Source organism: Procambarus clarkii, chromosome 35 (assembly GCF_040958095.1).
Source record: "Procambarus clarkii isolate CNS0578487 chromosome 35, FALCON_Pclarkii_2.0, whole genome shotgun sequence".
NCBI classification, from domain to species: Eukaryota; Metazoa; Arthropoda; class Malacostraca; order Decapoda; family Cambaridae; genus Procambarus; species Procambarus clarkii.
In genome coordinates, this window is record NC_091184.1 from 31,200,483 (window position 1) to 31,222,566 (window position 22,084).

General features: G+C 44.0%; 1 protein-coding gene across 1 annotated transcript; it reads left to right on the forward strand.

Moving 5' to 3' along the window:
* Positions 1-5,145: 5,145 nt before the first annotated feature.
* Positions 5,146-12,466, forward strand: LOC138371172 (postacrosomal sheath WW domain-binding protein-like). The gene is made up of 2 exons (XM_069336007.1): positions 5,146-5,271; positions 11,906-12,466. The coding sequence occupies exons 1-2, from the start codon at positions 5,146-5,148 to the stop codon at positions 12,464-12,466; spliced, it is 687 nt and encodes a 228-aa protein (XP_069192108.1).
* Positions 12,467-22,084: the final 9,618 nt, after the last annotated feature.

Consider the following 22,084-nt stretch of genomic DNA (forward strand, 5'->3'; position numbering starts at 1 on the left):
ATTATATATGATTACATTTTTAAATTTGAGTTAAAACTAAGACAGAAATTTAGATGAAACCTAACCTAACCTATCCTAACCTAACGTAACTAAGTCATGTTATATTTAGAACATGAATATTATATTATATTCATGTTCTTATTAATTAAAACACTTTAGCGCTCCTGGGTCGTAAATAAACGACGCGTATTTTTTCCTAAAAATACACCCGCGTCGTAAATTTACGCACGATTAAAAAATATTTGTATAAAATCCAATTCTTATTCGATCGCCTTGGGGATAGTATGAAAATGTTTGCCATTAAATTTCCGTTTTCTCTAATAGGCACATGGCATATTTGGGAGAACGGCATTGTATTGTAACTTAGTGGAAAGACTATTGTATTGTTGACACGGCAAGTGTAATCGCGCACTTCACACACTTTTGGTGTAGACCGCGATCATGATTCTACATTTATATGCTTATGTCCGTGTAGGAAATTTAATTGCGATCACAGTGATACCAAATTTGACGCTGTAGGACAAGTGTGGCGTTGACAGCCCTGAAAAGAATAGAAACATTTCGTCGCTGTTTGGAGCATAATAAATGAACTAAACTAACTGTTTGGAGCTCACGGCTAGTGATCGATGTAGTTCTTTAGCTTTTTGTGTGATTTAACTCATGCTTTGGTGACATATACATATGTTCTTATATGTTCCTATAGATCATTCTATTGCGAACACATTGGTACAAAAATGAAATCTGTACATCGAAAATTAAGGTCAGGACAGCGAAAAAGAGTATGCACTTTTCAGTGTTGCCGCTCGGTCGCCCGAAAACGTCGATTTCACTTCCAGGAAGTTCCAGTCCATATCGCTGCTCGCGTTAAAGTGATAATTATTAATATATTATATTATTATTAATTTGAATAAACCAATTTGAAAAATATTTGAAAATAACAAAAATCACTGCTTGTTAGGTAAATCGGGCCTTGCATACTAAGCCAAGCAGTGCGGTGTCTATCATTTAAGTTCTGTAACCCCCTTAAGATTTAAACCCAAGCCACCAGGGAACTCCCCTATAACCCTCACCAGGATTCAACTCTACAATAGCTGACTAATTCCTGGGTACCTATTTACTGCAAGGTGAACAGCGGCATTTGGTGAAAGGAAACGTGTCCAACCATATCTATCCCTCCCGGAAATCTAATCCAGGATCCCCAATTGTAGGTCAAGAACGAAGCCAGCTGTGCTAAGAGTTCATTTGCCTGTTTATTATGCTTAAATGTAAACTGGTGAAAGAATCCATCGCAATTATTAAATTGTTATCTCTGCTCTCGCTCAATAAAAGCAGCCTATCCTCGCTCTCTCTCCATGGTAGCAGAAGCATCTCCCATATACACAGTAAGTAGCCGTGTCACTTCTCCTATACAGTAGTACTTATATCTCTCATCTTTCCCACACAGTAGCAATGGTATCCCTCATATCTTCCTCGCAGCATCGTTATCCCTACCGCCCGTCCATAGATTCACTTCACCCCATCCTCCCTGCACCAGACCAAAGCAAGGTACACATTAAGCCAGATAAATGACCTCTAAGAAACTTGTAAGGTTTTCATCCTCTTAAGAGGTTCACATCAAGGGCGCCTGCCTCATAATGAACGGGAAGAAGTTTGGAGAAGTAATCTAGAGCGAGGCATTTTCTAAGCCTCTGGCTGAGGTTATATTGGTCTTTCTCACTCTGATGAGAATTATATTTATATTGGTCGCGGGTTTTTGTCCTTGTTCTTTGTTCCTCGTTTATTTGTTGGTTTTCCCTTGCTGTTTGTTGACATAATTTGGCCACGTTTGCTGTGATGTAGGTTGATGAGTTCTGGTTTGCATTTAGTTAATTTGATTTTTTGTGTGTTTAGCGTCGTCTTCCTGTGGTGTACTTGCATAGTTGGCATACACAGTACCGACTAGACCATGATGAGTCTGCCAGTGCAGGTGTGTGGCGCTCAGCTCTTGTGTGTTCTCTTTACCGAGTCCTCTTTTTTTATGTTCCTCTTTTTTCTGTTGCTCTTTTTTTGTGTTGTTCTTTTTTTGTTTTCCTCTTTTTGTGTTTCTTTTCATCCCACAGTAAAACTTTTGTTTTTTTACACTTGTACCTCAACGCCTTTCTTCTTTTCTCCCTGAATCCCTCGAGAGCTTCCTAGCTCCCTCCCTTCCCTCCCTCCTTCCCTCTAGCTTCTACCCTTTCTCACATTCTTTGCTTCAATCCCCCATTTGTTCCTTCACTTATATTGCTCTCCCCCTCCCATCCTCTTACCCATTCCTTCCGACCCTCCCTTCTCTGTCTCCACATCGGGATCACGACATCAACAAATCGATACCAGATCCTTAAACTGAGTGAATTACAACGATAATCAAGGCCCGAAAACGTGTCCAAATGTCGCAATAGAACCATATATATAATTTGAGATTATATAATATATTATCTCAAATTGGAAGTATCGTATTCAGTGTATAGGAAAAAGACAAAAAGAGAAGATGTAGTCGGATACTTTTCAACGAGCCTAAATTATTGGCTCAATTCTTCTTGACCAAGCCTGAATAATTGGAGAGGCTCTTTGTGCACAAACCTGAATTATTGAAATCCTTTACAAACAAGCCTCGAATACAAATTAAAGCAGTTTGCGCCCCGAAGTTTGACAAATAGCCTGCTCTTCCATTTTCATTCCTACTACAAGAGTGTGGCCATTACTCATCAATACTCCTGGGGAGCGTTTATGCATTCATTGATGATGAACATGGAAAACGTTGATGCGTTGATGGTGGACATGGAGAGTGATGATTGGTGTGTTGCTGGTGGACTTGTTCAGGATGAGAGGTATTTGTGATTACTAACATGAGAAGATTTCATGTACGCCTCTGTAAATTGGGTTTCTTTCAGCTTTTCTGGTAGGTTGTCTGTCTCCAGCAACTTGTTATACAGTAAGTGGTTTCACAGGGGGGCAGAACTCTCACCCTGTATCATGGTGAGATCATGTCTGATTCCACAGCCTTAAGCGAACCGAGTTCCAGCAGGTACCTCTATAATTCATCGCTGGTTCAAGTTCAAGTATGTTTATTGAGATAAGCAAGAAATACATCTCAAAGGGATAGAGTAGCTTAGGCTATTTCTACCCTCCTAATCGCTGGTTGTTGTTGCTTTAGTTCGAAGTAGCACTATGGTGAGTCCGTAGTGGACTTACCTGGCACAAGAGTGGAGCTGTAACGCATCGCTGGTAATTTCCAAGTCCTTATGGGCTGTGAGGTATGACAACAGCCTGCTCAATTCGGGCACGTCCTCGTGCTCTATTATGAAGTCCTCCTGGAACTTCTTGCTGTGGTCCTCACACTTATCCCTGTAAATGTGTCCTGCTTTATCCTCAGTTTCATTAAGGACTAATGCATATTTGGCCAGTTCTGAAGTCTCTTCTTAACGATGCCTAGTTATCTAATGTGCCTAATTCTTATATGACCTCTCCCAAGGCCATTGTGCCTATTGTCGAAACGACCTTTCAAGACGTGTTACCTTCAGGTGAAGGAAACTGCAGGGAAGGGAAGGGAAGGAGGGGAGAATAGGAGAGGAAAAAGGCATTAGTAGACGAACTATAGTGAAGCCTACTATTATTACCTATTATTAATTTTCTAGTAACCATTTTCTATAATCTCAATATTTTCTATTAAATGCATCATGTTCTTGTGCCTTCATTGTGCTATTCTCGTCGTTATGGATTAAATGTATAGTTCCAGATTGATGAGTCGACTATGTTGTGTCGGAGTCATGAGATGTGAGACTGTGTAGAGTCGAATGTGTGAGATTAAATGTTCAAACCAATCAAATAGTACATTGGAATTAAAATCTTAACACGCTAGCAATGAGACAATTGAATGAACATAAATGAACATGAAGGTGAACACACAAGAGTGACAATGCTAGACTCAGGAATTAGAAACCTTCCTTGTAAAAAGGGATTAAGAAAGCTTAATTTATATTCGCCAGAAAGGCCTGGAATTAGGGGGATCCAATTTCAGGTAAGTTTATTGGGATAATAATTAACATACATCCCTAAGGGCCTGAGTAGTTTTGGCTAGTTCTGCTCTCGTGTATTACAGATCCCTTAAGGGAAATATTAATAAAGTGCTAAATAAATCACACAAAACAGCTGTTAAAAATTAAATAAGATTTGATTCATAAAAGAGCTGTGTAAATATTGGTTTGTAAATAGGAGTACTAATTGATTTTGAAACCAATTACCGTGTAAAATAATAGGCGTGGGATCACGGGGTTGTTTCAAGCGTAGGTTAGATATATGAATGAGTTTTGGCGGGTATAAATAGGAGCTGACTCCTATGGACTATTAGGACTTCTACAGTTTCATTGATTCCTAAGTTCCTATGTTTTTAAGAGTCGCCAAAGGATGTGGATTGACGCACTAGCCGCTACATTCTAGCAAATAGCGCTGATTTAGCTACTAATATCTGTGAGATATTTTTTATTATACTGTGGCTCATGTGTGTGTGGCCCGGGGTGTAGAAGTTTTGTTTCTAAGTGATTTGTGTGGGCTTGTATGTTTGTGTGTTCGTAGAGGTGTTTGGAATAACCGTTGATACAGAGGGAGCCTAATGCCTTTGACTTTTCTCTGACTCATCATGGAGAACTCGGTCTTTGGAAGCCCATTATTGTGACCCATCTTCCGGACTCTATTATCCTGGCCTATCACCATGTTCCATCGTTGAGAACTCGTAGTCCAAGCCCATCGTCCAGGCCCATCGTCCAGACCCATCGTGACCAACTCCGCCCCAGTAGCAAGCGTCGGTAGCGGAGTATATACCCGGCTGCTCTCGTTTCTCCCCAGATCTTGAGCGTCTCCATTTTCCCCAGATGGTTCCTTCCGTCTCTATTGTTTCTCCCTCCGTGTGAGCACGAGACCAGCAAATATAAGTGGCCGTCAGCGAACAGGGAAATGGTAAACACGCGATAACACGGAGCTGGACGAGGAGCAGAAGAAGGAGGGAGAAGTGGCGGTATCGTCCGATGTTTACGACGGCGGCGAGGACGACAACGATGACGGAGGGAGACGACCGCATGTTGGCGACCAGAGAAAATTACGGGGGGAAAATGATTGTTGCATTTAGTCATGCCAGTGAAAGTGACGAAGGAACATGGTCCAGGTGGCTTCTGGAGGGAGACACGAATGCTGCCATCTGTTCCTGAGCAAATGCTCATGGATTCGTCGGCACAGAGGAGGTCCCGATTCTTGCAGGTCAGCGTTCGATTCTCGATGATCCAAGTGGTTAGGTACAGTTCCTATCTTCCGTTCTATCCCCGCTCCTTTGCTTCATAGATCTTCCAAGTGCTACAGAGTCATATTGGCTTATTGCTGTGTTTTCAGTTATCTTACTCTGTGCTAGAACTCTCTAGTTAGAACTCTCGCCAGCACTGGCTGGTACAGTGCTACTCTGGCCACAACTGGCTGAATATCAACCCCCGAACGCACAATTAGATGAGTACAATTAGGTCAGCGCGCGCGCACACACACTTGACCGAGCGGACAGCACGCTGTACACGTGATCCTGTGGTCCCGGGTTCGATCCCGGGCGCCAGCGAGAAATAATGGGCAGAGTTTCTTTCACCCTATGTCCCTGTTACCTAGCAGTAAATAGGTACCTGGGAGTTAGTCAGCTGTCACGGGCTGCTTCCTGGGGCGTGTGTGTGTATGGTGTGTGTGTGTGGGGGGGGGGGGAAGTAGTAGTAGTTAGAAACAGTTGATTGACAGTTGAGAGGCGGGCCGAAAGAACAGAGCTCAACCCCCGCAAGCACAACTAGGTGAATACACACAGGGGCCTCGCGACTGGATGGACAGAGCTCGGGGGTCGTAGTCCTTAGAACTCGGGTTCGATTTCCGGCCGAGGCAGAGACAAATGAGCAGAGTTTCTTTCGTCTGATGCACCTGTTCAACTAGCAATAACTAGGTATCTGGGAGTTAGACGGCTGCTTCTTGGGAATGTGTGTGTGTGTGTGTTCGGGATAAATATACGTAGTAGACATAATAGGAGGAAAAAATAGATGGGTTAGAAAGGTGGGGTCCAAGCGCTAATAGCTCGATTCTGCGGGCAGAAATAGTAAATACACACACACGCCTCCCTGTCTGTCCATATACACTCCCTCTTCATTTCCTCTACAGTCCGCGTTCTCCACAATTATCGTTTCTTTATTCATTTCCACCCCAATTTCATCCTATTTTCTTCCCAGGCCCTACCCTGTTATCTACCCCGACCCACCCTATTCCCTCCCCAGACTTACTCTAGCTGTTTCTTCAAGGGGACCCATCTTATTTTCTTAATAGACCCTTCCATTTCCTTTCTAGATTTTCCCAAGGTTTTTCCCCAGGAGTTCCCCAGGTTTTCCCCAGGCCTTCCATCACTTATTCCAGATGTTCCCTCCAGGTTCCCCATTTCCTCACCTCAGGCCGTCGCCACTGTCCCCAGGCCCGCCCCAGGCCCGCCCCAGGCCAGAAACTGGTTTTGTTCACTGGTTGTCGACACCCAGACCTTCCTCTGTCGGTCCCCAGGCCCGCCCAAGCCCCCTTCCCTCACGTAGGTACTCCTCACATCCTACTTTTCCTATCCGGATGCTAGTGAGGGGAAAGTGGCGAGTGGGTGAGAGAGAGCGAGTGAGGGATGTAAGGGAGAGAGAGAGAGGGATGAGAGTGAGGGAGAGAGAGGGGTGTGAGAGGGAGGCGTCACGTCAGTGCCAGCACCTAGGGTGTTAAAGGTGCCGTGTTGACCTACCACCTGCACCACCACACTCGTGATGATTGTGGCACTCATTCACCTACACGTGACGGCCACTCACGTACACACCACCGTGTACACGGCCAACAGGCCGTATCTGATCACGCACACAAGTACGGCTCTTGGAGTGCCTTCGTGTGTACTCTTAGACGCGAGACCATTTTAACACACACACACACACACACACACACACACACACACACACACACACACACACACACACACACACACACACACACACACACACACACACAGGTGGAATGCATTAGGCCGTGATGTGGTGGAGGCTGACTCCATACACAGTTTCAAATGTAGATATGATAGAGCCCAGTAGGCTCAGGAATCTGTACACCAGTTGAATGACGGTTGAGAGACGGGACCAAAGAGCCAAAGCTCAACCCCCGCAAGCACAAATAGGTGAGTACACATACACATCCCCAGGAAGCAGCCTGCAACAGCTGTCCAACTCCCAGGTACCTATTTACCGCTAGGTGTGTGTGAGAGAGAGATATGTAGTAGATATAATGGAGGAAAAAGAGGTCGGGAGTCATTACATTAGACAGCCGACGGTTTGAAAGGCGGGATCCAAAAGCTAAAAGCTCGATCTTGCAGGAATGAATATTAAATACGCACATACATGCACGCACGCACACACATGCACGCACGCACACACATGCACGCACGCACACACATGCACGCACGCACATACCCACACATAACATTGTGCGAAGAGCCTATCATCCGCTTTTTAACTTCAGAATCGTTTTTTTTTAAATACATGAATGGTTAAATATTAAAGTATTTCTCCGTGACTTTTGTGAGAACAAAATTGGAATATGGAGTGGTTGTATGGTGCCCATATCTCAAAAAGTACATCAACAAATTGGAAAAGGTGTAAAGGCATGCAACTGAATGGCTCCTGGAACTGATAAACGCGCTCCGAGGAGAGGCTAGAGAAGTTAAACTTCCCAAAACTGAAAGACAGAAGAAAAAGAGGAGATACAATTACTAAATACAATATAATAACGGGCAGCTACAAAAATTGACAGAGAAAGCCCTGAGAACTGTAACTTCAAGAACAGGAGGTCATAGATTCAAGCTAAAGGAGCAAAGATGAAGACAAAACAAAGAGTACTGGGAAGACGGGACACCACGAGCATAGCTCTCATCCTGTAACTACACTTAGGTAATTATACACACACTTAATATCACTAATAGTAGTTAAATACTACACATTTCGCAAACCAATAAGCTATTTCAAATATTTTCATTTCGTTTCTCACCATTTCGTGACTTCCGCTTGGCACGTTCTAAATATGTAACGTTCGTTCAGCTTTCGTGTTCCTAAATATATTATCCACAAGTCTGACTCAAAAGTCTGACTCAAGTCTTTTTCCTCAGCTCAGAGAAATGGAACAATTATTTGGCAATTCTCCGCCCATGAGTAATGGTTACTAATATTTTTTTACTTGTATGTATATATGTATGTATGTATATATGTATGTATGTATATATATGTGTAAATCACGAAAATTAAGACGTGATGAAAAATGTGAGTGTCAGACCACGAAGGAAGGATTGGAAACAGGAATTTCCTTATGTACTTTCCTATTTAATAATACATCTTCAGAAGGATGAAGATACATAATAATACATCTTCAGAAGGTTGAAGATACATAATAATACGTCTTCAGAAGGATGAAGATACATAATAATACATCTTCAGAAGGATGAAGATACATAATAATACGTCTTCAGAAGGATGATCCTTCTGAAGATGTATTATTAAATACGAAAGCACTTAAGGAAATTCCAGTTTCAATTCTCCCTTCGTTGTGTGTGAGATTGAGAAAAGGAGAAAGAAGGAACAGGATATAAGAAGGAAGGAAGGAGAAGAAACAGAAGAGGTAGAATAAGCAACCAAGCCAGCAGGCTTTACCGTGATATATTCCCCTGGGTGTTTTAGTGACCTAGTCTAATCTAGCTTCTAAATTATGGCAGTAGAACATGATCTTAGGCCGTTAATTATAACAAGATGGCCTCATCTGTCTTGGTGGCAAGGGAACTTCAAGTGAAAGGAAGTAGGCTCGGAAACCGTTCCCGCCATAAATATTGAGATTTAAACCACTAGGCTTCTGAGGCTAGGCGCGCTGTACCTCTTGTTGGGTGCTAGGCTACAGCGCGTCTTTTGAAGGTGTAGCGAGTTAATCTTATACTCGCTCCATTATCTCATTATCTTAATAGCATGACTAATTACAGAAGCTACAATCCTTTCCCCAATTACAGGTAATACTCTTCTCACCTTGTGGGAGGGAGCTGAGGTGTAATCACCATATAAGCAACGATTTGGCGAATAGAAAACAGTACAATCTCCAGTCAAGAATGTAGTACTCGGCGTAGGCAGTTCTGATCGACCCAAGACGCTACCGCTTCGACACAGAGCAGACAGCAGACTACGACCGCATCCAGCTACAACGCTCTCGCTCCCCGAGTTCAGACACTCGCAATTCCCAATCGAGCCGCCACGCTCTCCCACATAGAGCTCCACGACTCCGGCCACACTCAGCTCTCTGCTCTGCTCCAGGCTTTGTCTCAACGTCTACGACACTGCTGTATCCAGGACTACTAAATAAATATGAAACTCACTAAACATTGTGTATCTATTCAACCCAACAACGTAACATAATCGCACGTTACAAAGGAATGGGGTCTAACACCTCAAAAACAACGTACTAAGCTGCGTCATTGCTGCGCTTTAAGGAGCTGGGATATAAGGACAAGGACCTGGGATACGAGGACAAGGACCTAGGATACGAGGACAAGGAGCTGGGATACGAGGACAAGGAGCTGGGATATAAGGACAAGGAGCTGGGATATAAGGACAAGGAGCTGGGATATGAGGACAAGGAGCTGGGATATGAGGACAAGGAGCTGGGATATGAGGACAAGGAGCTGGGATATGAGGACAAGGACCTGGGATACGAGGACAAGGAGCTGGGATATAAGGACAAGGAGCTGTGATATGAGAACAAGGAGCTGGGATATGAGAAAAGCCAACAGCAGTTGACAATTACTCCAGAGAGTAGTTAAGCGCTGCACGCGAGCCCCACCAATTGTATTCAGGCTGTACCAGTGGTTCTGAACTCTCTCGTTCAGGGTAGTTTATGGTAGTTAGAGGATGGGAAGTATCCACAAGCGACGTCAGTGATGTAAGTGACCTCAGGGACGTTAGTGACGCCACAGAGAAGCGTTACTTCCGACATACAAGTAACAGAATTACTGTTATTTCTGTTAGTGTTATTGTTTCTTCTGTTAGTGTAGTTGTTGTTTCTGTTGTTGGTTATACTGTATTTGTAGCCATGATGTTCTTCCTGCTTTTGTTTATATCCTCAATTCCTGGGGAATTTTTATAACTAAATTTGCGTATGAGAATTATGGTTGAGTTTATAATTCCATTTTTAGAATTAAACAGTAATGAGAGCGTAATGATATTATATATGAATGCATTATTTGGGCTCCCGCGTGGAGGAGTTGCTGCGACCATTAACGTAATGCACTTGTACAGTAAATTGACTTATGAGTGTGTGTGTGTGTGTGTGTGTGTATGTGTGTGTGTGTGTGTGTGTGTGTGTGTGTGTGTGTGTGTGTGTGTGTGTGTGTGTGTGTGTGTACTTGCCTAGTTGTGTTTGCGAGGGTTGAGCTCTGGCTCTTTGGTCCCGAGGTGTGTGTGTGTGTGTGTGTGTGTGTGTGTGTGTGTGTGTGTGTGTGTGTGTGTGTGTGTGTGTGTGTGTGTGTGTGTGTGTACAGGTTCACAAACTTTGTATATTTTTTTAACAATTCAGACCAATTTATCTTACAATTCCCGGGCACCCACACTGACCTACCCACCCCTCTCCATCCCACCCTCCTGTCCATTCCACCCTCCCACCCACCCCACTCCGCCACTCACAATTACGTGGGAGTCTGTCCATTAACGCTCACCAGAGTCACGTCGCATAAGTGGACTTAAAAAACTAGAGAAAAGGAAGAAAATAGATCTTATATAAAGACAGCTTCCTCCGTGGCGGCCATTGTCCTAGCGAGATATTAAAACCAGCCAACCCTTATAACCGAAGTCCGCAATTATAGGAGCCATTATATATATATAATATAGTCATTATATATATAGCCACAGACCAGGAGTTCGGTTTTATTGACACAATTCACTTAAATAAGAGAGCACGAACCCCCAATTGTAACAAACTTGCAGGAACCACAATCGGGGCTGGTGTTCTCTGATATAAGTGAATGGTGGTGAAGCTGGTGCTCGTACCTACAAGCTGGTCTAGTACATAAGCACCACGGGACTCTACCTTAACACCAAGCGACTCACAACAGTCTAATGACACCCCAGATAAAGTGTCCACATCATGGAAGGTTTCCTTTTTTTGGAGAGGGAGAACGAGTGAAGAGGTCGGTAGCAGGGGCAGTAACGGGGGCAAAGGGCAGGTAAAAAGGGCAGTAATGGGGGCAGAGGGCTAGTGAATAGGGCAGAGGGCACTTAGCCCCCGCACCAGAAGCTTCAGGGTTTACCACATAGTGGACAGTGTTTGTCATTTCTAATTATTCGGAATTCGACCATAAATTTAGCCATTAATGGCTAACCGGAAAAGTCAATTTCCTTCCGGAATTGAATCCTTTTGTGTTAATGACGATACGAGATTGGACTCCCTAGTGCTTGAAGTGGATCCCCTTGTGTGTTTTGTGTGGTGCTTACGTGACTCTGCTGCTCATACTGTCCTCTATCCTCTCTTGAATACTCTTACACAAGCACATGTTTAATGTGTGTGTGTGTGTGTGTACTCACCTAGTTGTGCTTGCGGGGGTTGAGCTATGGCTCGTTGGTTCCGCCTCTAAGTTATCAACCAACTGGTGTACAGATTCCTGAGTCTACTGGGCTCTATCATATCTACATTTGAAACTGTGTATGGAGTCAGCCTCCACCACATCACTACTTAATGCATTCCATTTGTTAACTACTCTGACACTGAAAAAATTCTTTCTAACATTCCTGTGGCTCATTTGGGTACCAAGTCGCCACTTGTAAGTCGCTGCCCCCCACAGGGCTACACTCTGCCCCCACAGGGCTACACGCTGCCCCCACAGGGCTACACGCTGCCCCCACAGGGCTACACGCTGCCCCCACAGGGCTACACGCTGCCCCCACAGGGCTACACGCTGCCCCCACAGGGCTACACGCTGCCCCCACAGTGCTACACGCTGCCCCCACAGGGCTCCACGCTGCCCCCACAGGGCTACACGCTGCCCCCACAGGGCTACACGCTGCCTCCACAGGGCTACACGCTGGCCTCCACAGGGCTACACGCTAGCCTCCACAGGGCTACACGCTGGCCTCCACAGGGCTACACGCTGGCCTCCACAGGGCTACACGCTGCCCCCACAGGGCTACACGCTGCCCCCCACAGGGCTACACGCTGGCCTCCACAGGGCTACACGCTGCCCCCACAGGGCTACACGCTGCCTCCACAGGGCTACACGCTGCCCCCACAGGGCTCCACGCTGCCCCCACAGGGCTACACGCTGCCCCCACAGGGCTACACGCTGCCCCTACAGGGCTCCACGCTATTCCTCTCTAAACCGCACCCAACCCGCAGTGACGGATAGGAAACTACAATATACACCACCCAGGTGCTTCGTCCCACGTGCGTTTCAGCTTTAATTAAAGACCAAAAATAAAGAAGGATTACTTGAAACATTTCCAGGAAGTCCCAGAGGAGCGGCAAGGTCGGGCTCGAAGCTTCGAAAATGGGATAGTCAGTATAAAAGGAAAAACAAAAATAAATAATAGAAAAAAACGAAGCCGTAAAGAAGACACACACACAAAGGTGAGAAATGTTCTCCTGTCTTCCAGTATGGTTAATCGTGGTTAACCATGGACAACTTATATACTTATATATGTGTGTGTCAATCACGAAAATTAACACGTGATGAAAAATGTGACAGTGTCAGACCACGGAGGAAAAATTGGAACAGGAATTTCCTTAAGTACTTTCGTATATTATTATATTATTTCGCCTTCTGAAGATGTATTAATATACGAAAGTACTTAAGGAAATCCCAGTTTCAATTTTTCCTCCGTGGTCTGACACTGTCATACTTATACATATATATTTTCTCCAAGGAAAGGTCGAAATATGTAGAATTGAGGAAACTCTCGTAAACACAGTTATTTCAAAGTGATTCCCAGACAGGAAAAAGCTTTTATGCTCCAGTTGTAAAGGCCAGCAAAAGGCTGCCATTCCCCTAGTGAAGTAGAGCGGGCCGCGAGCCTGGAGGTAGAGATGCCTGGGAGGAAGGAGAAGGACGGCTGTGTGTGGGACTACGGGCTCACCATAGCCCGTGCTATTTGGAACTTTTTGTTCCGGGTAGCGAATCTTTAACAACATGTGTGTGGGAGAGAAAGAAGGGACAGCGAGTGTAAGAATGGGCAGAACGCCTCTCAAAATTTCTGCCACACAATTTGGATGCCTCAGAGGAAATACATAACTCCCCCCTCAACTCCACGGTACAGTAAGGCATACCTTGGCAGACCAAACCTTTTGAAAACCAACAAACAATCCAGCTGAGACATCGTAGGACAGGCTTCACTGTCTGATTATCGTAGACAGTGAAGTCAAAGCTTTGTTAACATTATCAAAGGTCGAGTTCGAATGGTTACGCCGCTTCCTGCTGATGGATGTATAGCCGAGGATGAGGTGAAGCACCTCACTTTTGGGCCAGTTGGTTCATTGTAACTTGTCAATCTCCAATGTTCCCATGACAGTTGTGTATACCGTCGTGTCCTCACAGCTGGTACACTGAAGTTTGGTGTTGGCAGATGACTTGTTTGATATTGTAATGTCTCGTTGATTTTCAGTCTCCTATTGTCACTGTGTCTGTTGATTATTTCCTCTCTCTCACTCTCTCTCTCTCTCTCTCTCACTCTCTCTCTCTCTCTCTCTCTCTCTCTCTCTCTCTCTCTCTCTCTCTCTCTCTCTCTCTCTTCTCTGTTAGTTCTTCGCGCTTTCTGCCATCGATTAAATGTCCCTTGATCTTTTAAAATAACTTCCCTGTTTCTCAATCATGTGCACTCATTTCTTGTAGTTCGTCAAGGGCTCTGTCATGTCTCTGTGCTGGCAGTTCTTCGTCACCCTCTGGCGGTGTTGAGTGACAAAGGCTATTCTTTTCCAGGCTCATCCTTATTCTTTCCCAATACTGTGCATAGTATGCGTGTAAGGGATTCCAGCCTATAGCCTAGTGTGTGTGTGTGTGTGTGTGTGTGTGTGTGTGTGTGTGTGTGTGTGTGTGTGTGTGTAGGTCAGCCATATTCAGGTCGTGCACCTGGTTGCTCAATGTTCTACCTTTTGAAGTGACTGTTTATTGAACTCTTGGCTTCTGTTCTGTGTATTTTAAGTCTATTTATCTTGTGCTAGGTAGTATATACCCCCCTCGGTACCAGGGTCGCCCCGGGCACCACAGATCTGTCTGTGTGTCTGTATGTTTTCCATCTTTCTGTTTATGTCTATCATCTTGTTTCTTTATCTGTCTGCCTGTCTTCCTGTGTGCCTATCTTACGGTTTCTATCTGTCTCTGTGTCTTCCCAACACTCTCCGCTCTCTTTCTGTCTCTCTCTCTCTCTCTCTCTCTCTCTCTCTCTCTCTCTCTCTCTCTCTCTCTCTCTCTCTCTCTCTCTCTCTCTCTCTCTCTCTGCCAGGCCTAGACGTGCGATGTGAGGGTGGCATTGTTGTTACTGCCGTGGCAGTAGTTAGGTTATTGAGCACACTAGGTATCCATCACTGCTCAGTAACAATTAGATTTCCCTATTATAGCCAAAGTACAATAGGTAAAATTTTTAAAATGTTGGTATCATGAGCACATAATAAAATAAAATAATCAATTATAATCATTCACAGTTGAGCATGATTATAATTTTTAGTATAATCACACTTCACGTAAATGTATTATTGGGAGAACGTTTTGCATTGTCATGTGACACCCGTTTCTTTAACGCCTATACCGACCCGTCCATGTTGGACACACACCCGACAGCAATTACTGGGAAAAAATTCGGTAATCTAGTATCAAGCGTCTGGGCTCCAACCTCGAACAAACTGACACAGATATTTCTATTTAAAGACATAAATGTTTCGACAAATAGTGTAGATCCATAAGCTAGAACTTTCTTTAACTTCGTGATGAATCTAAAATAATTTTTGCATGTTGGTGTTCCACGAGTACCGCTGGTCAGGATGGAGTTGTTGTTAGTATAGATTCAGCTACTCGGAACAAGTTCCAAGTAGCACGGGCTATGGTGAGCCCGTAACTTACCTGGCACACCTCTGGGCAGGATCGGAGCTGGAATGCGACTCAAACGCCTCCACCGTCAAAAAAAGAAAACCCAATAACCAAACATACTATATGAATATTTTTTTGGGGGTGTATATCAGTTTTCCATCAAATACGTTTTTCCACAGTTCGTATACAACTTTAAAAAGCAATTCGCTGCTAACGATTTTATTTTGTAAATATCACGATATTTGCATATTTGCATTGATTACTTGAATGTGTGTTCAATATGTGTCTAGTTTTACTTAGCCGGTACAAAGGAATAATTGGTCAGTGCTACAGAACTTGTCCTGTTTATTTTCCTCACCTTGGCTCTGTGAAAGGCTCTGTGAAAGGTTGCAGGCGATGAGTCACAATAACGTGGCTAAAGTATATTGACCAGACCACACACTAGAAGGTGAAGGGACGACGACGACGTTTCGGTCCGTCCTGGACCATTCTGAAGTCGAGAATGGTCCAGGACGGACCGACACGTCGTCGTCCCTTCACCTTCTAGTGTGTGGTCTATGAAAGATTGTTTAACACACAACTAGACCATCACCACACAGCCTGACCAATAACACGGAAATAATCGACAGATGCAACGATAATAGAAGATTAAACATAGCTAAAGCACTACATAGTAAACATTACATTCAACTATCAACAGCCAATGACATTTTACGTAATAATATTCTCCAAAAACCAAGACAAACTACCATCCCGCGCCTCGCTAACAACCCCGAACTGGCGTCGACATGGTATAACAGCCATCCTCACCTCTCACATAGTTACATGTGATGTAACTTGTGCTGTCGCGTGACGGGAGACATCTCTCGTCACGCAGGGTGCAGTCCCACCTCCACAGATCTCCAGTATCATCTCTTGATACTGATAATGGCTCAAAAGGGCCACCACTTACGGGCTATTCATGCCCGTGCCACCTTTTGGGTGGCTTAATCTTCATCAATCATCAATCTGTGCTGTCGCGTAGCTAATGACTCTCTGTCGCTGAAGATGTTGAGAGATTCAGTGAAACATTCGATATTACGACTAAACTTACGATATTGGCTCTGACCGTATTAACGTCAGACGGAAGAAGAACTAGAAGAAGAATTTATTTAAGAAGAACTTAGAAAAGCTCAGTTCTTCAACTTACAAAATTAAGAAGAACATCTGGCCATAGCGCGCATACGAGCCAAAAGTAACGTTATTTTTAAGAGGACGAGTTGATAACCCACCATATAGCAGATCTTGGTGCTGTGGGTTGAGGCGCGCGTCTGAGGCGACCCAGAACGCTAGTTCGATACCCAGTTCTACTCCAAAGCTTCTCTCAGAGATATCTCACGCTGGCGTGATATCCTTGTATTCTGATATCATATTATAACATGACCCATCACGAATGATTGGTCCCTAAGCAGGGTGAACCGTCCGGGCCCGCTTTCTCTACACCTGATGCCTCTGTTCACCTAGCACAGACAGGATGAGCCTACCTTGTGAGAACGTGGACCCCATCTAGGAAGGGAAGGAATACAGCCCAAGACAGCTGTATTTACCCTCCGGCCGCAGGAAGCAGATCTCAACAGGAGAAACAAAATAATTTACACGAGGCAGAAACTTGTCTCATGGCCGCGAGCTTCGCTGTGGCAAGACACTGTAAATTGGAAGTCAGCATGGAGAGGAGCCAAGCCTGGTAATATAGAGCACTCTGGCTCTAATGTATCCCCCGTCTCCCCCCCCCCCCCCCTCGTGCTCTATTAAATCAGCTCGACTGCTCTTTTATGTCTCCTATTATATATTATCATGGGAGGTTGTTACTCGCTGGCTTCCCATTACTGGTTACGTGTTTACATTCTAATTTGTTGAGTGATCTTAAGAGGTTATCTGGCGCTACCAATAGAGCCCGTTTGTCGCCAGAGGGCACATTAACACAGAGGCTGTAGAGGTTGTTCATGCTCGTCCTTGCTGTAGAGTAAAGAGATATAAATGTTGTTGACCAGACCACACACTAGAAGGTGAAGGGACGACGACGTTTCGGTCCGTCCTGGTCCATTCTCAAGTCGATTGTCCAGGACGGACCGAAACGTCGTCGTCCCTTCACCTTCTAGTGTGTGGTCTGGTCAACATTAGCCACGTTAGTGTGACTCCTCGCCTGCAGATATTAATGTTTTTTTGCCAGATTTTAAACTTTATCATCTTGTATTCTGGTGTATGTAATTAGTCTTATTAGATTCGTCAAACAGATCCTGATATTCTTCAAGAATATGAATAAGAATATCTTATTTTTTGATATTCGTTATCGAGTTTGTGGATCGCTAGAAAGGTAATGGCTCTCTCTTAATAATGATTTCAGTTGTTTTGTCTTCCAAACACCGTACATAGGAGGAGGGGGGAAGTCTTAAGTTAATATTTATTAACTTAAGAGAGGGAACTCTCGTAGGAATTGTCATTAATGTCGCAACGTGAGAGGGGAGTGTATGAGCGTATTTTAATACATTCCTAACCTCTTGCAAACATACATCACATTCATTGAATACATGCATTGCAGGCACTACATACATATCACTGCAATCCACATATTATAAATGTATATTATAGGTTTTACGAATATATATGTAAAGATACATTACAGTTATTACACACATAATATGTATTATAGATAAATTGCGAACGTTACTAATATACATTACGAATATTCCTAGTGCATGCTACGAACAGTTCTAACATATTATGAACGTTACCAATATATATTATGAACATGCCAGTATACAATGCGATCATTGGAAATGTATGCAATCATTTGCAATCTGCAGTATGAAAATTCATATTATGCAACCCTATAAAACAACAACAATTCTTAATAAAAATGACATATTTAAACCTAGGTTAAATACTTGATGTAATTGTCAAACATATTGATCTTTTAATGCTGTTGTTCCATTATAAAATCTTTGCTGAGTTGGACGGAAATTACCCGGGTTATGCTACTATCGACGTCCTCGACGATCCCTCTGTAAATTGTGTAGGCAGGCCTGGCACACAGGTACATAGGATATGAAGTACATAAGGAAGTAACAGGAGACCTACAACAGAGCAGGAGAAACAGAAATGCACAAATACAATGCAGGCAATGGAAGAGAAACAGCGTAAGTCAAGTAACGGGAACAGTTGAGCACAAAAAAGGAGGGTTGAGAAGCAAAAAAATATTGCAGGACAAGTAGGGAGAAGAAGAAGAAGCACTTCCAGTGCTGGAGACGCAGCAGAAACAACTCTCGCACCTGACAACTTAAATGACTTAAGTTTCTTGTTCATTTCTTCTTCACTTGACAGAAAGGGGAAGGGTTTCCCTGCGAGCGACTGACCGTTGGCCCACGTGAAGTCTATTGTCCTCGAGTGACCACCACCACTATCACCACTATCATCACCACAACCACTATCACCACCACAACGAACACCAACACTGTCACATTACTAATTACTAGTTAACTTAAACCATAGTAAATATCCTGAGCCAAACATCACCTATAACAATAAACATTATTGAGAATTTTGCTATGCTAATAACATTAATGTTATTGTTAATGATACACAGTTTTATTATATACTATATTCCCTGACACTTGTATTATTATACGAGTCAAAACTTTTTAATATTTATGTATGAAATTCTTCCATCATTATTATTATTAATAGTTCCAGAGAAACATTATATTTCAATTCTTATCAAATTTCGTCAAAATATACTATACCAACTTGACTTTTTGAACAGTTAGCGAGTCTGCAGTTTCCACAGCCAAGTAGATGATTTAATTAAGGGAAAATAGAAACTGAGATTGAGAGAGGATGATTAAGATTGATGATGGCCCGATAGGCCGACGCCCGAGGGTGTTAAAGCGACCTTTGTCTCTCTAACCGGCTGTCAACTTATTCCATCAACTTTCTTCTCTCTCAACATGCATTTGAGAGTCCGCCGTTCCCTGTTGAATGGAGCTGATAGGAAAAAAATATTTTTGGTAGTCTATTCTGTCCTTCTGATGGAGTCTGGAATTCAATATGGAATGGTGGAGGTTGCTGTAGGACGGTGAAAAGGCGCGTATTCCACTCTGGCCTGAGTGGAATACGCGAATGGTTAAACTCTACTGATCGAGCCCCGGCTGTCGTGTTGAACGGGTGTCGTAGTCACAAGCTGTGTTGAATGTTCACACACACACACACACACACACACACACACACACACACACACAAGAAATGTTTTCAGTCTAAGAGTCGTAAATGAGTGGGATGGACTAGATGAGGAAGTTGTCGAAGTCAGCTCCATACACAACTTTAAGTGTAAATATGGAAAAAACGAGTGAAAAGAGTCCTGAAAGGTGGGGCTTATAGGCAAATGCTTGACCCTGCAAGCATGACTAGGTGCATACAACTAGGTGCATATAACTAGGTATGTACAGCTAAGTGTGTATAATTAGACGCGTATAACTAGGTGCGTGTTTGTTACTTCACCGACCACCTCACCATGTAACTGCTCCCGTGTAGGCCCCCAGATCCCGTGTAGGCCCCCAGATCCCGTGTAGGCCCCCAGATCCCGTGTAGGCCCCCAGATCCCGTTTAGGCCCCCAGAAACAACACCTTGGAATAATCTTGAGGGACACAAATATCTTCACACTTATGATTTACAAGGATCTTTCCCCCCATTACCCCTTCACTCACTTCCCCCCCCCCCCCCGTTTTCCTCCCTATCACTCCTCCATTACCTTCCATCACCCCCTATTACCCCATTGACCTCCCATTCCACCCTTCACCACTCGTCATAACTGTCTTACCAGTTCCAAGATATCAATGAATGTGTCAGTCATTACAATTACGACCCTTTCTGATGAGACACTTAAGGTGCGAGGGAGAAGAGGTGAGAGAGAGAGAGAGAGTGAGAGAGAGTGAGAGAGAGAGAGAGTGAGAGAGAGAGAGAGTGAGAGAGAGAGAGAGTGAGAGACAGAGAGAGACAGAGAGAGAGAGAGAGAGGGAGAGAATGGGAGTGAAAGTGAGGCATGTCGTGGCAGCAATGCACCGCGACAACCACAACAGAAGGAAGGAAATCCATTGGTGATATGAATGGGTTTCCTAATGGGGGAAAACAACATTCTTCAGGGCATACTGGCTTCTTTATTCCACCCTCATACACGCTAGTATGTCTCCAGACACTGGTACTGTCCACACGGTCGACATTTAGCTCCTGGGCCCCCACCACTGCCATCTGACAATCTAATGGGATAACTCGCGACCTACTTTTCTCTATATCGCTGTTGGGAAGAGTTTGTAAGTTGCTGCTAGTATCTCTTTGTTTAGTGTTTATGATGTCAGGTCGTGGGAGTTGGCTGGACCTTGACTCCTGTCCGCTACATGAAGTTTGATTTAGTTTAATAGTGTGGGAGTTATTGACGCCTGTGTGTGTGGAAGTGGGAGAGCAGGTCATGCCACAGGCTTGAAGAGTAATGGTGGAGCTAGATGGAAGATGCAATCGGTTGGTCTTTCTTGATCCTGTCTTGTGTGTGTGTGTGTGTGTGTGTGTGTGTGTGTGTGTGTGTGTGTGTGTGTGTGTGTGTGTGTGTGTGTGTGTGTGTGTGTGTGGTGTGTATGTGTACCTTAACTAATTTCTTTGACACATCCCTGTGATTGTTCTGTGCCTCAAGTGACCATCTATGGTCCCTTGCTTTTCCCTGCCGTCTACTACACATGTCCACTTTCTCAACTCTGCCTTACTCCTGAGTTTCTCCTGATAGGAGAAAGTTTTAGTTGCTCCTTATAGTTCTTGTAAGATCCTCGTAGCATATTCTAAACCTTTTCGCACAGTGTTATATCTGTGTGTGTGGGGGTTCACACTGGTGGGATCAGACTTTGGTCTGGGCTTCACATATGTCGTGTACAGTGTTCAGAAGAACAAATCCACAAGGGCCGTGACGAGGATTCGAACCTGCGTCCGGGAGCATCCCAGACACTGCCTTAATCGACTGAGTCCACAAATCCCTTGTGGATTTGTTCATTTTATGCATCACGTTAGTATGATCTCTGTGTGTAGTGTTCAGAAGGCTTCCTGCCTTTGGTTCTTAAAAGGTTCCTAGCGTGATGCATCCTAAATGCTATTTCTACACACAGAAATCACAATAGCGTGATGCATCAAATGAACAAATCCACAAAGGCCGTGATGAGGGACTTTTACCATGTAGCTCAGTCGATTAAGGCAGTGTCTGGGATCCTGTCGGACGTAGGTTCGAACCCTCGTCACGGCCCGTGTGGATTTGTTCGCTATTCCTACACTTTGCCAGTTTAGCGTTAACTGATGTTGTTATCCTGTTTACGCGAGTGTCTGGTGCGAGGTTAGTGGTTAAATACACTCCCAAGTCCTCGTTTCCTGTTCCGAAAGGTCGTCTCACTTTCATGTATTGTTTAGTGAGTCGTCATGCTATCTCGCCAAGTCTCATTACCTTGTAATCTCTGGGTGTATGTCGCGCTGCAATTTTTCTGACCAGCCATCAAGCCTATCCAGGGTGTTCTGCATTTGCCTGAAATTAACATGTGGCCTGTCTCTCTTATGTAATGTTTTGTATCGTTCGCAAGCGCTGATATACGTAAATGACCTCAACTTTCATATCAGAAAACGTACAGGCCACTATGACTGACCATTGTAGCCTCTTAATTGTGACCTTCCTCTACCCTGAGGTCGCTCTTCACTGTAACTCTCTCTTTCCTGTCAGAGAGATACTCCCTAATACGATGTCCTCATCCTTCTCTTTCCTACTGTCTCTCTGTTGCCTTGCTCTAAAACTCCAATATAGTCGCTAAGAGGATTTGCCTTCTCTGAAGCTATAGATATAGACAAGACTTTTCTCTCTAGATGATTCATTAATTTCCTTTATATCATCC

Excerpts from the sequence above, each read along its gene's own strand:
- LOC138371172 (XM_069336007.1), top strand. The coding sequence starts at position 5,146 with ATGCCAGTGAAAGTGACGAAGGAACATGGTCCAGGTGGCTTCTGGAGG. Across the intron at positions 5,272-11,905 it reads GGAGGTCCCGATTCTTGCAG|GGCTACACTCTGCCCCCACA; the intron begins GTCAGCGTTCGA and ends TGCCCCCCACAG.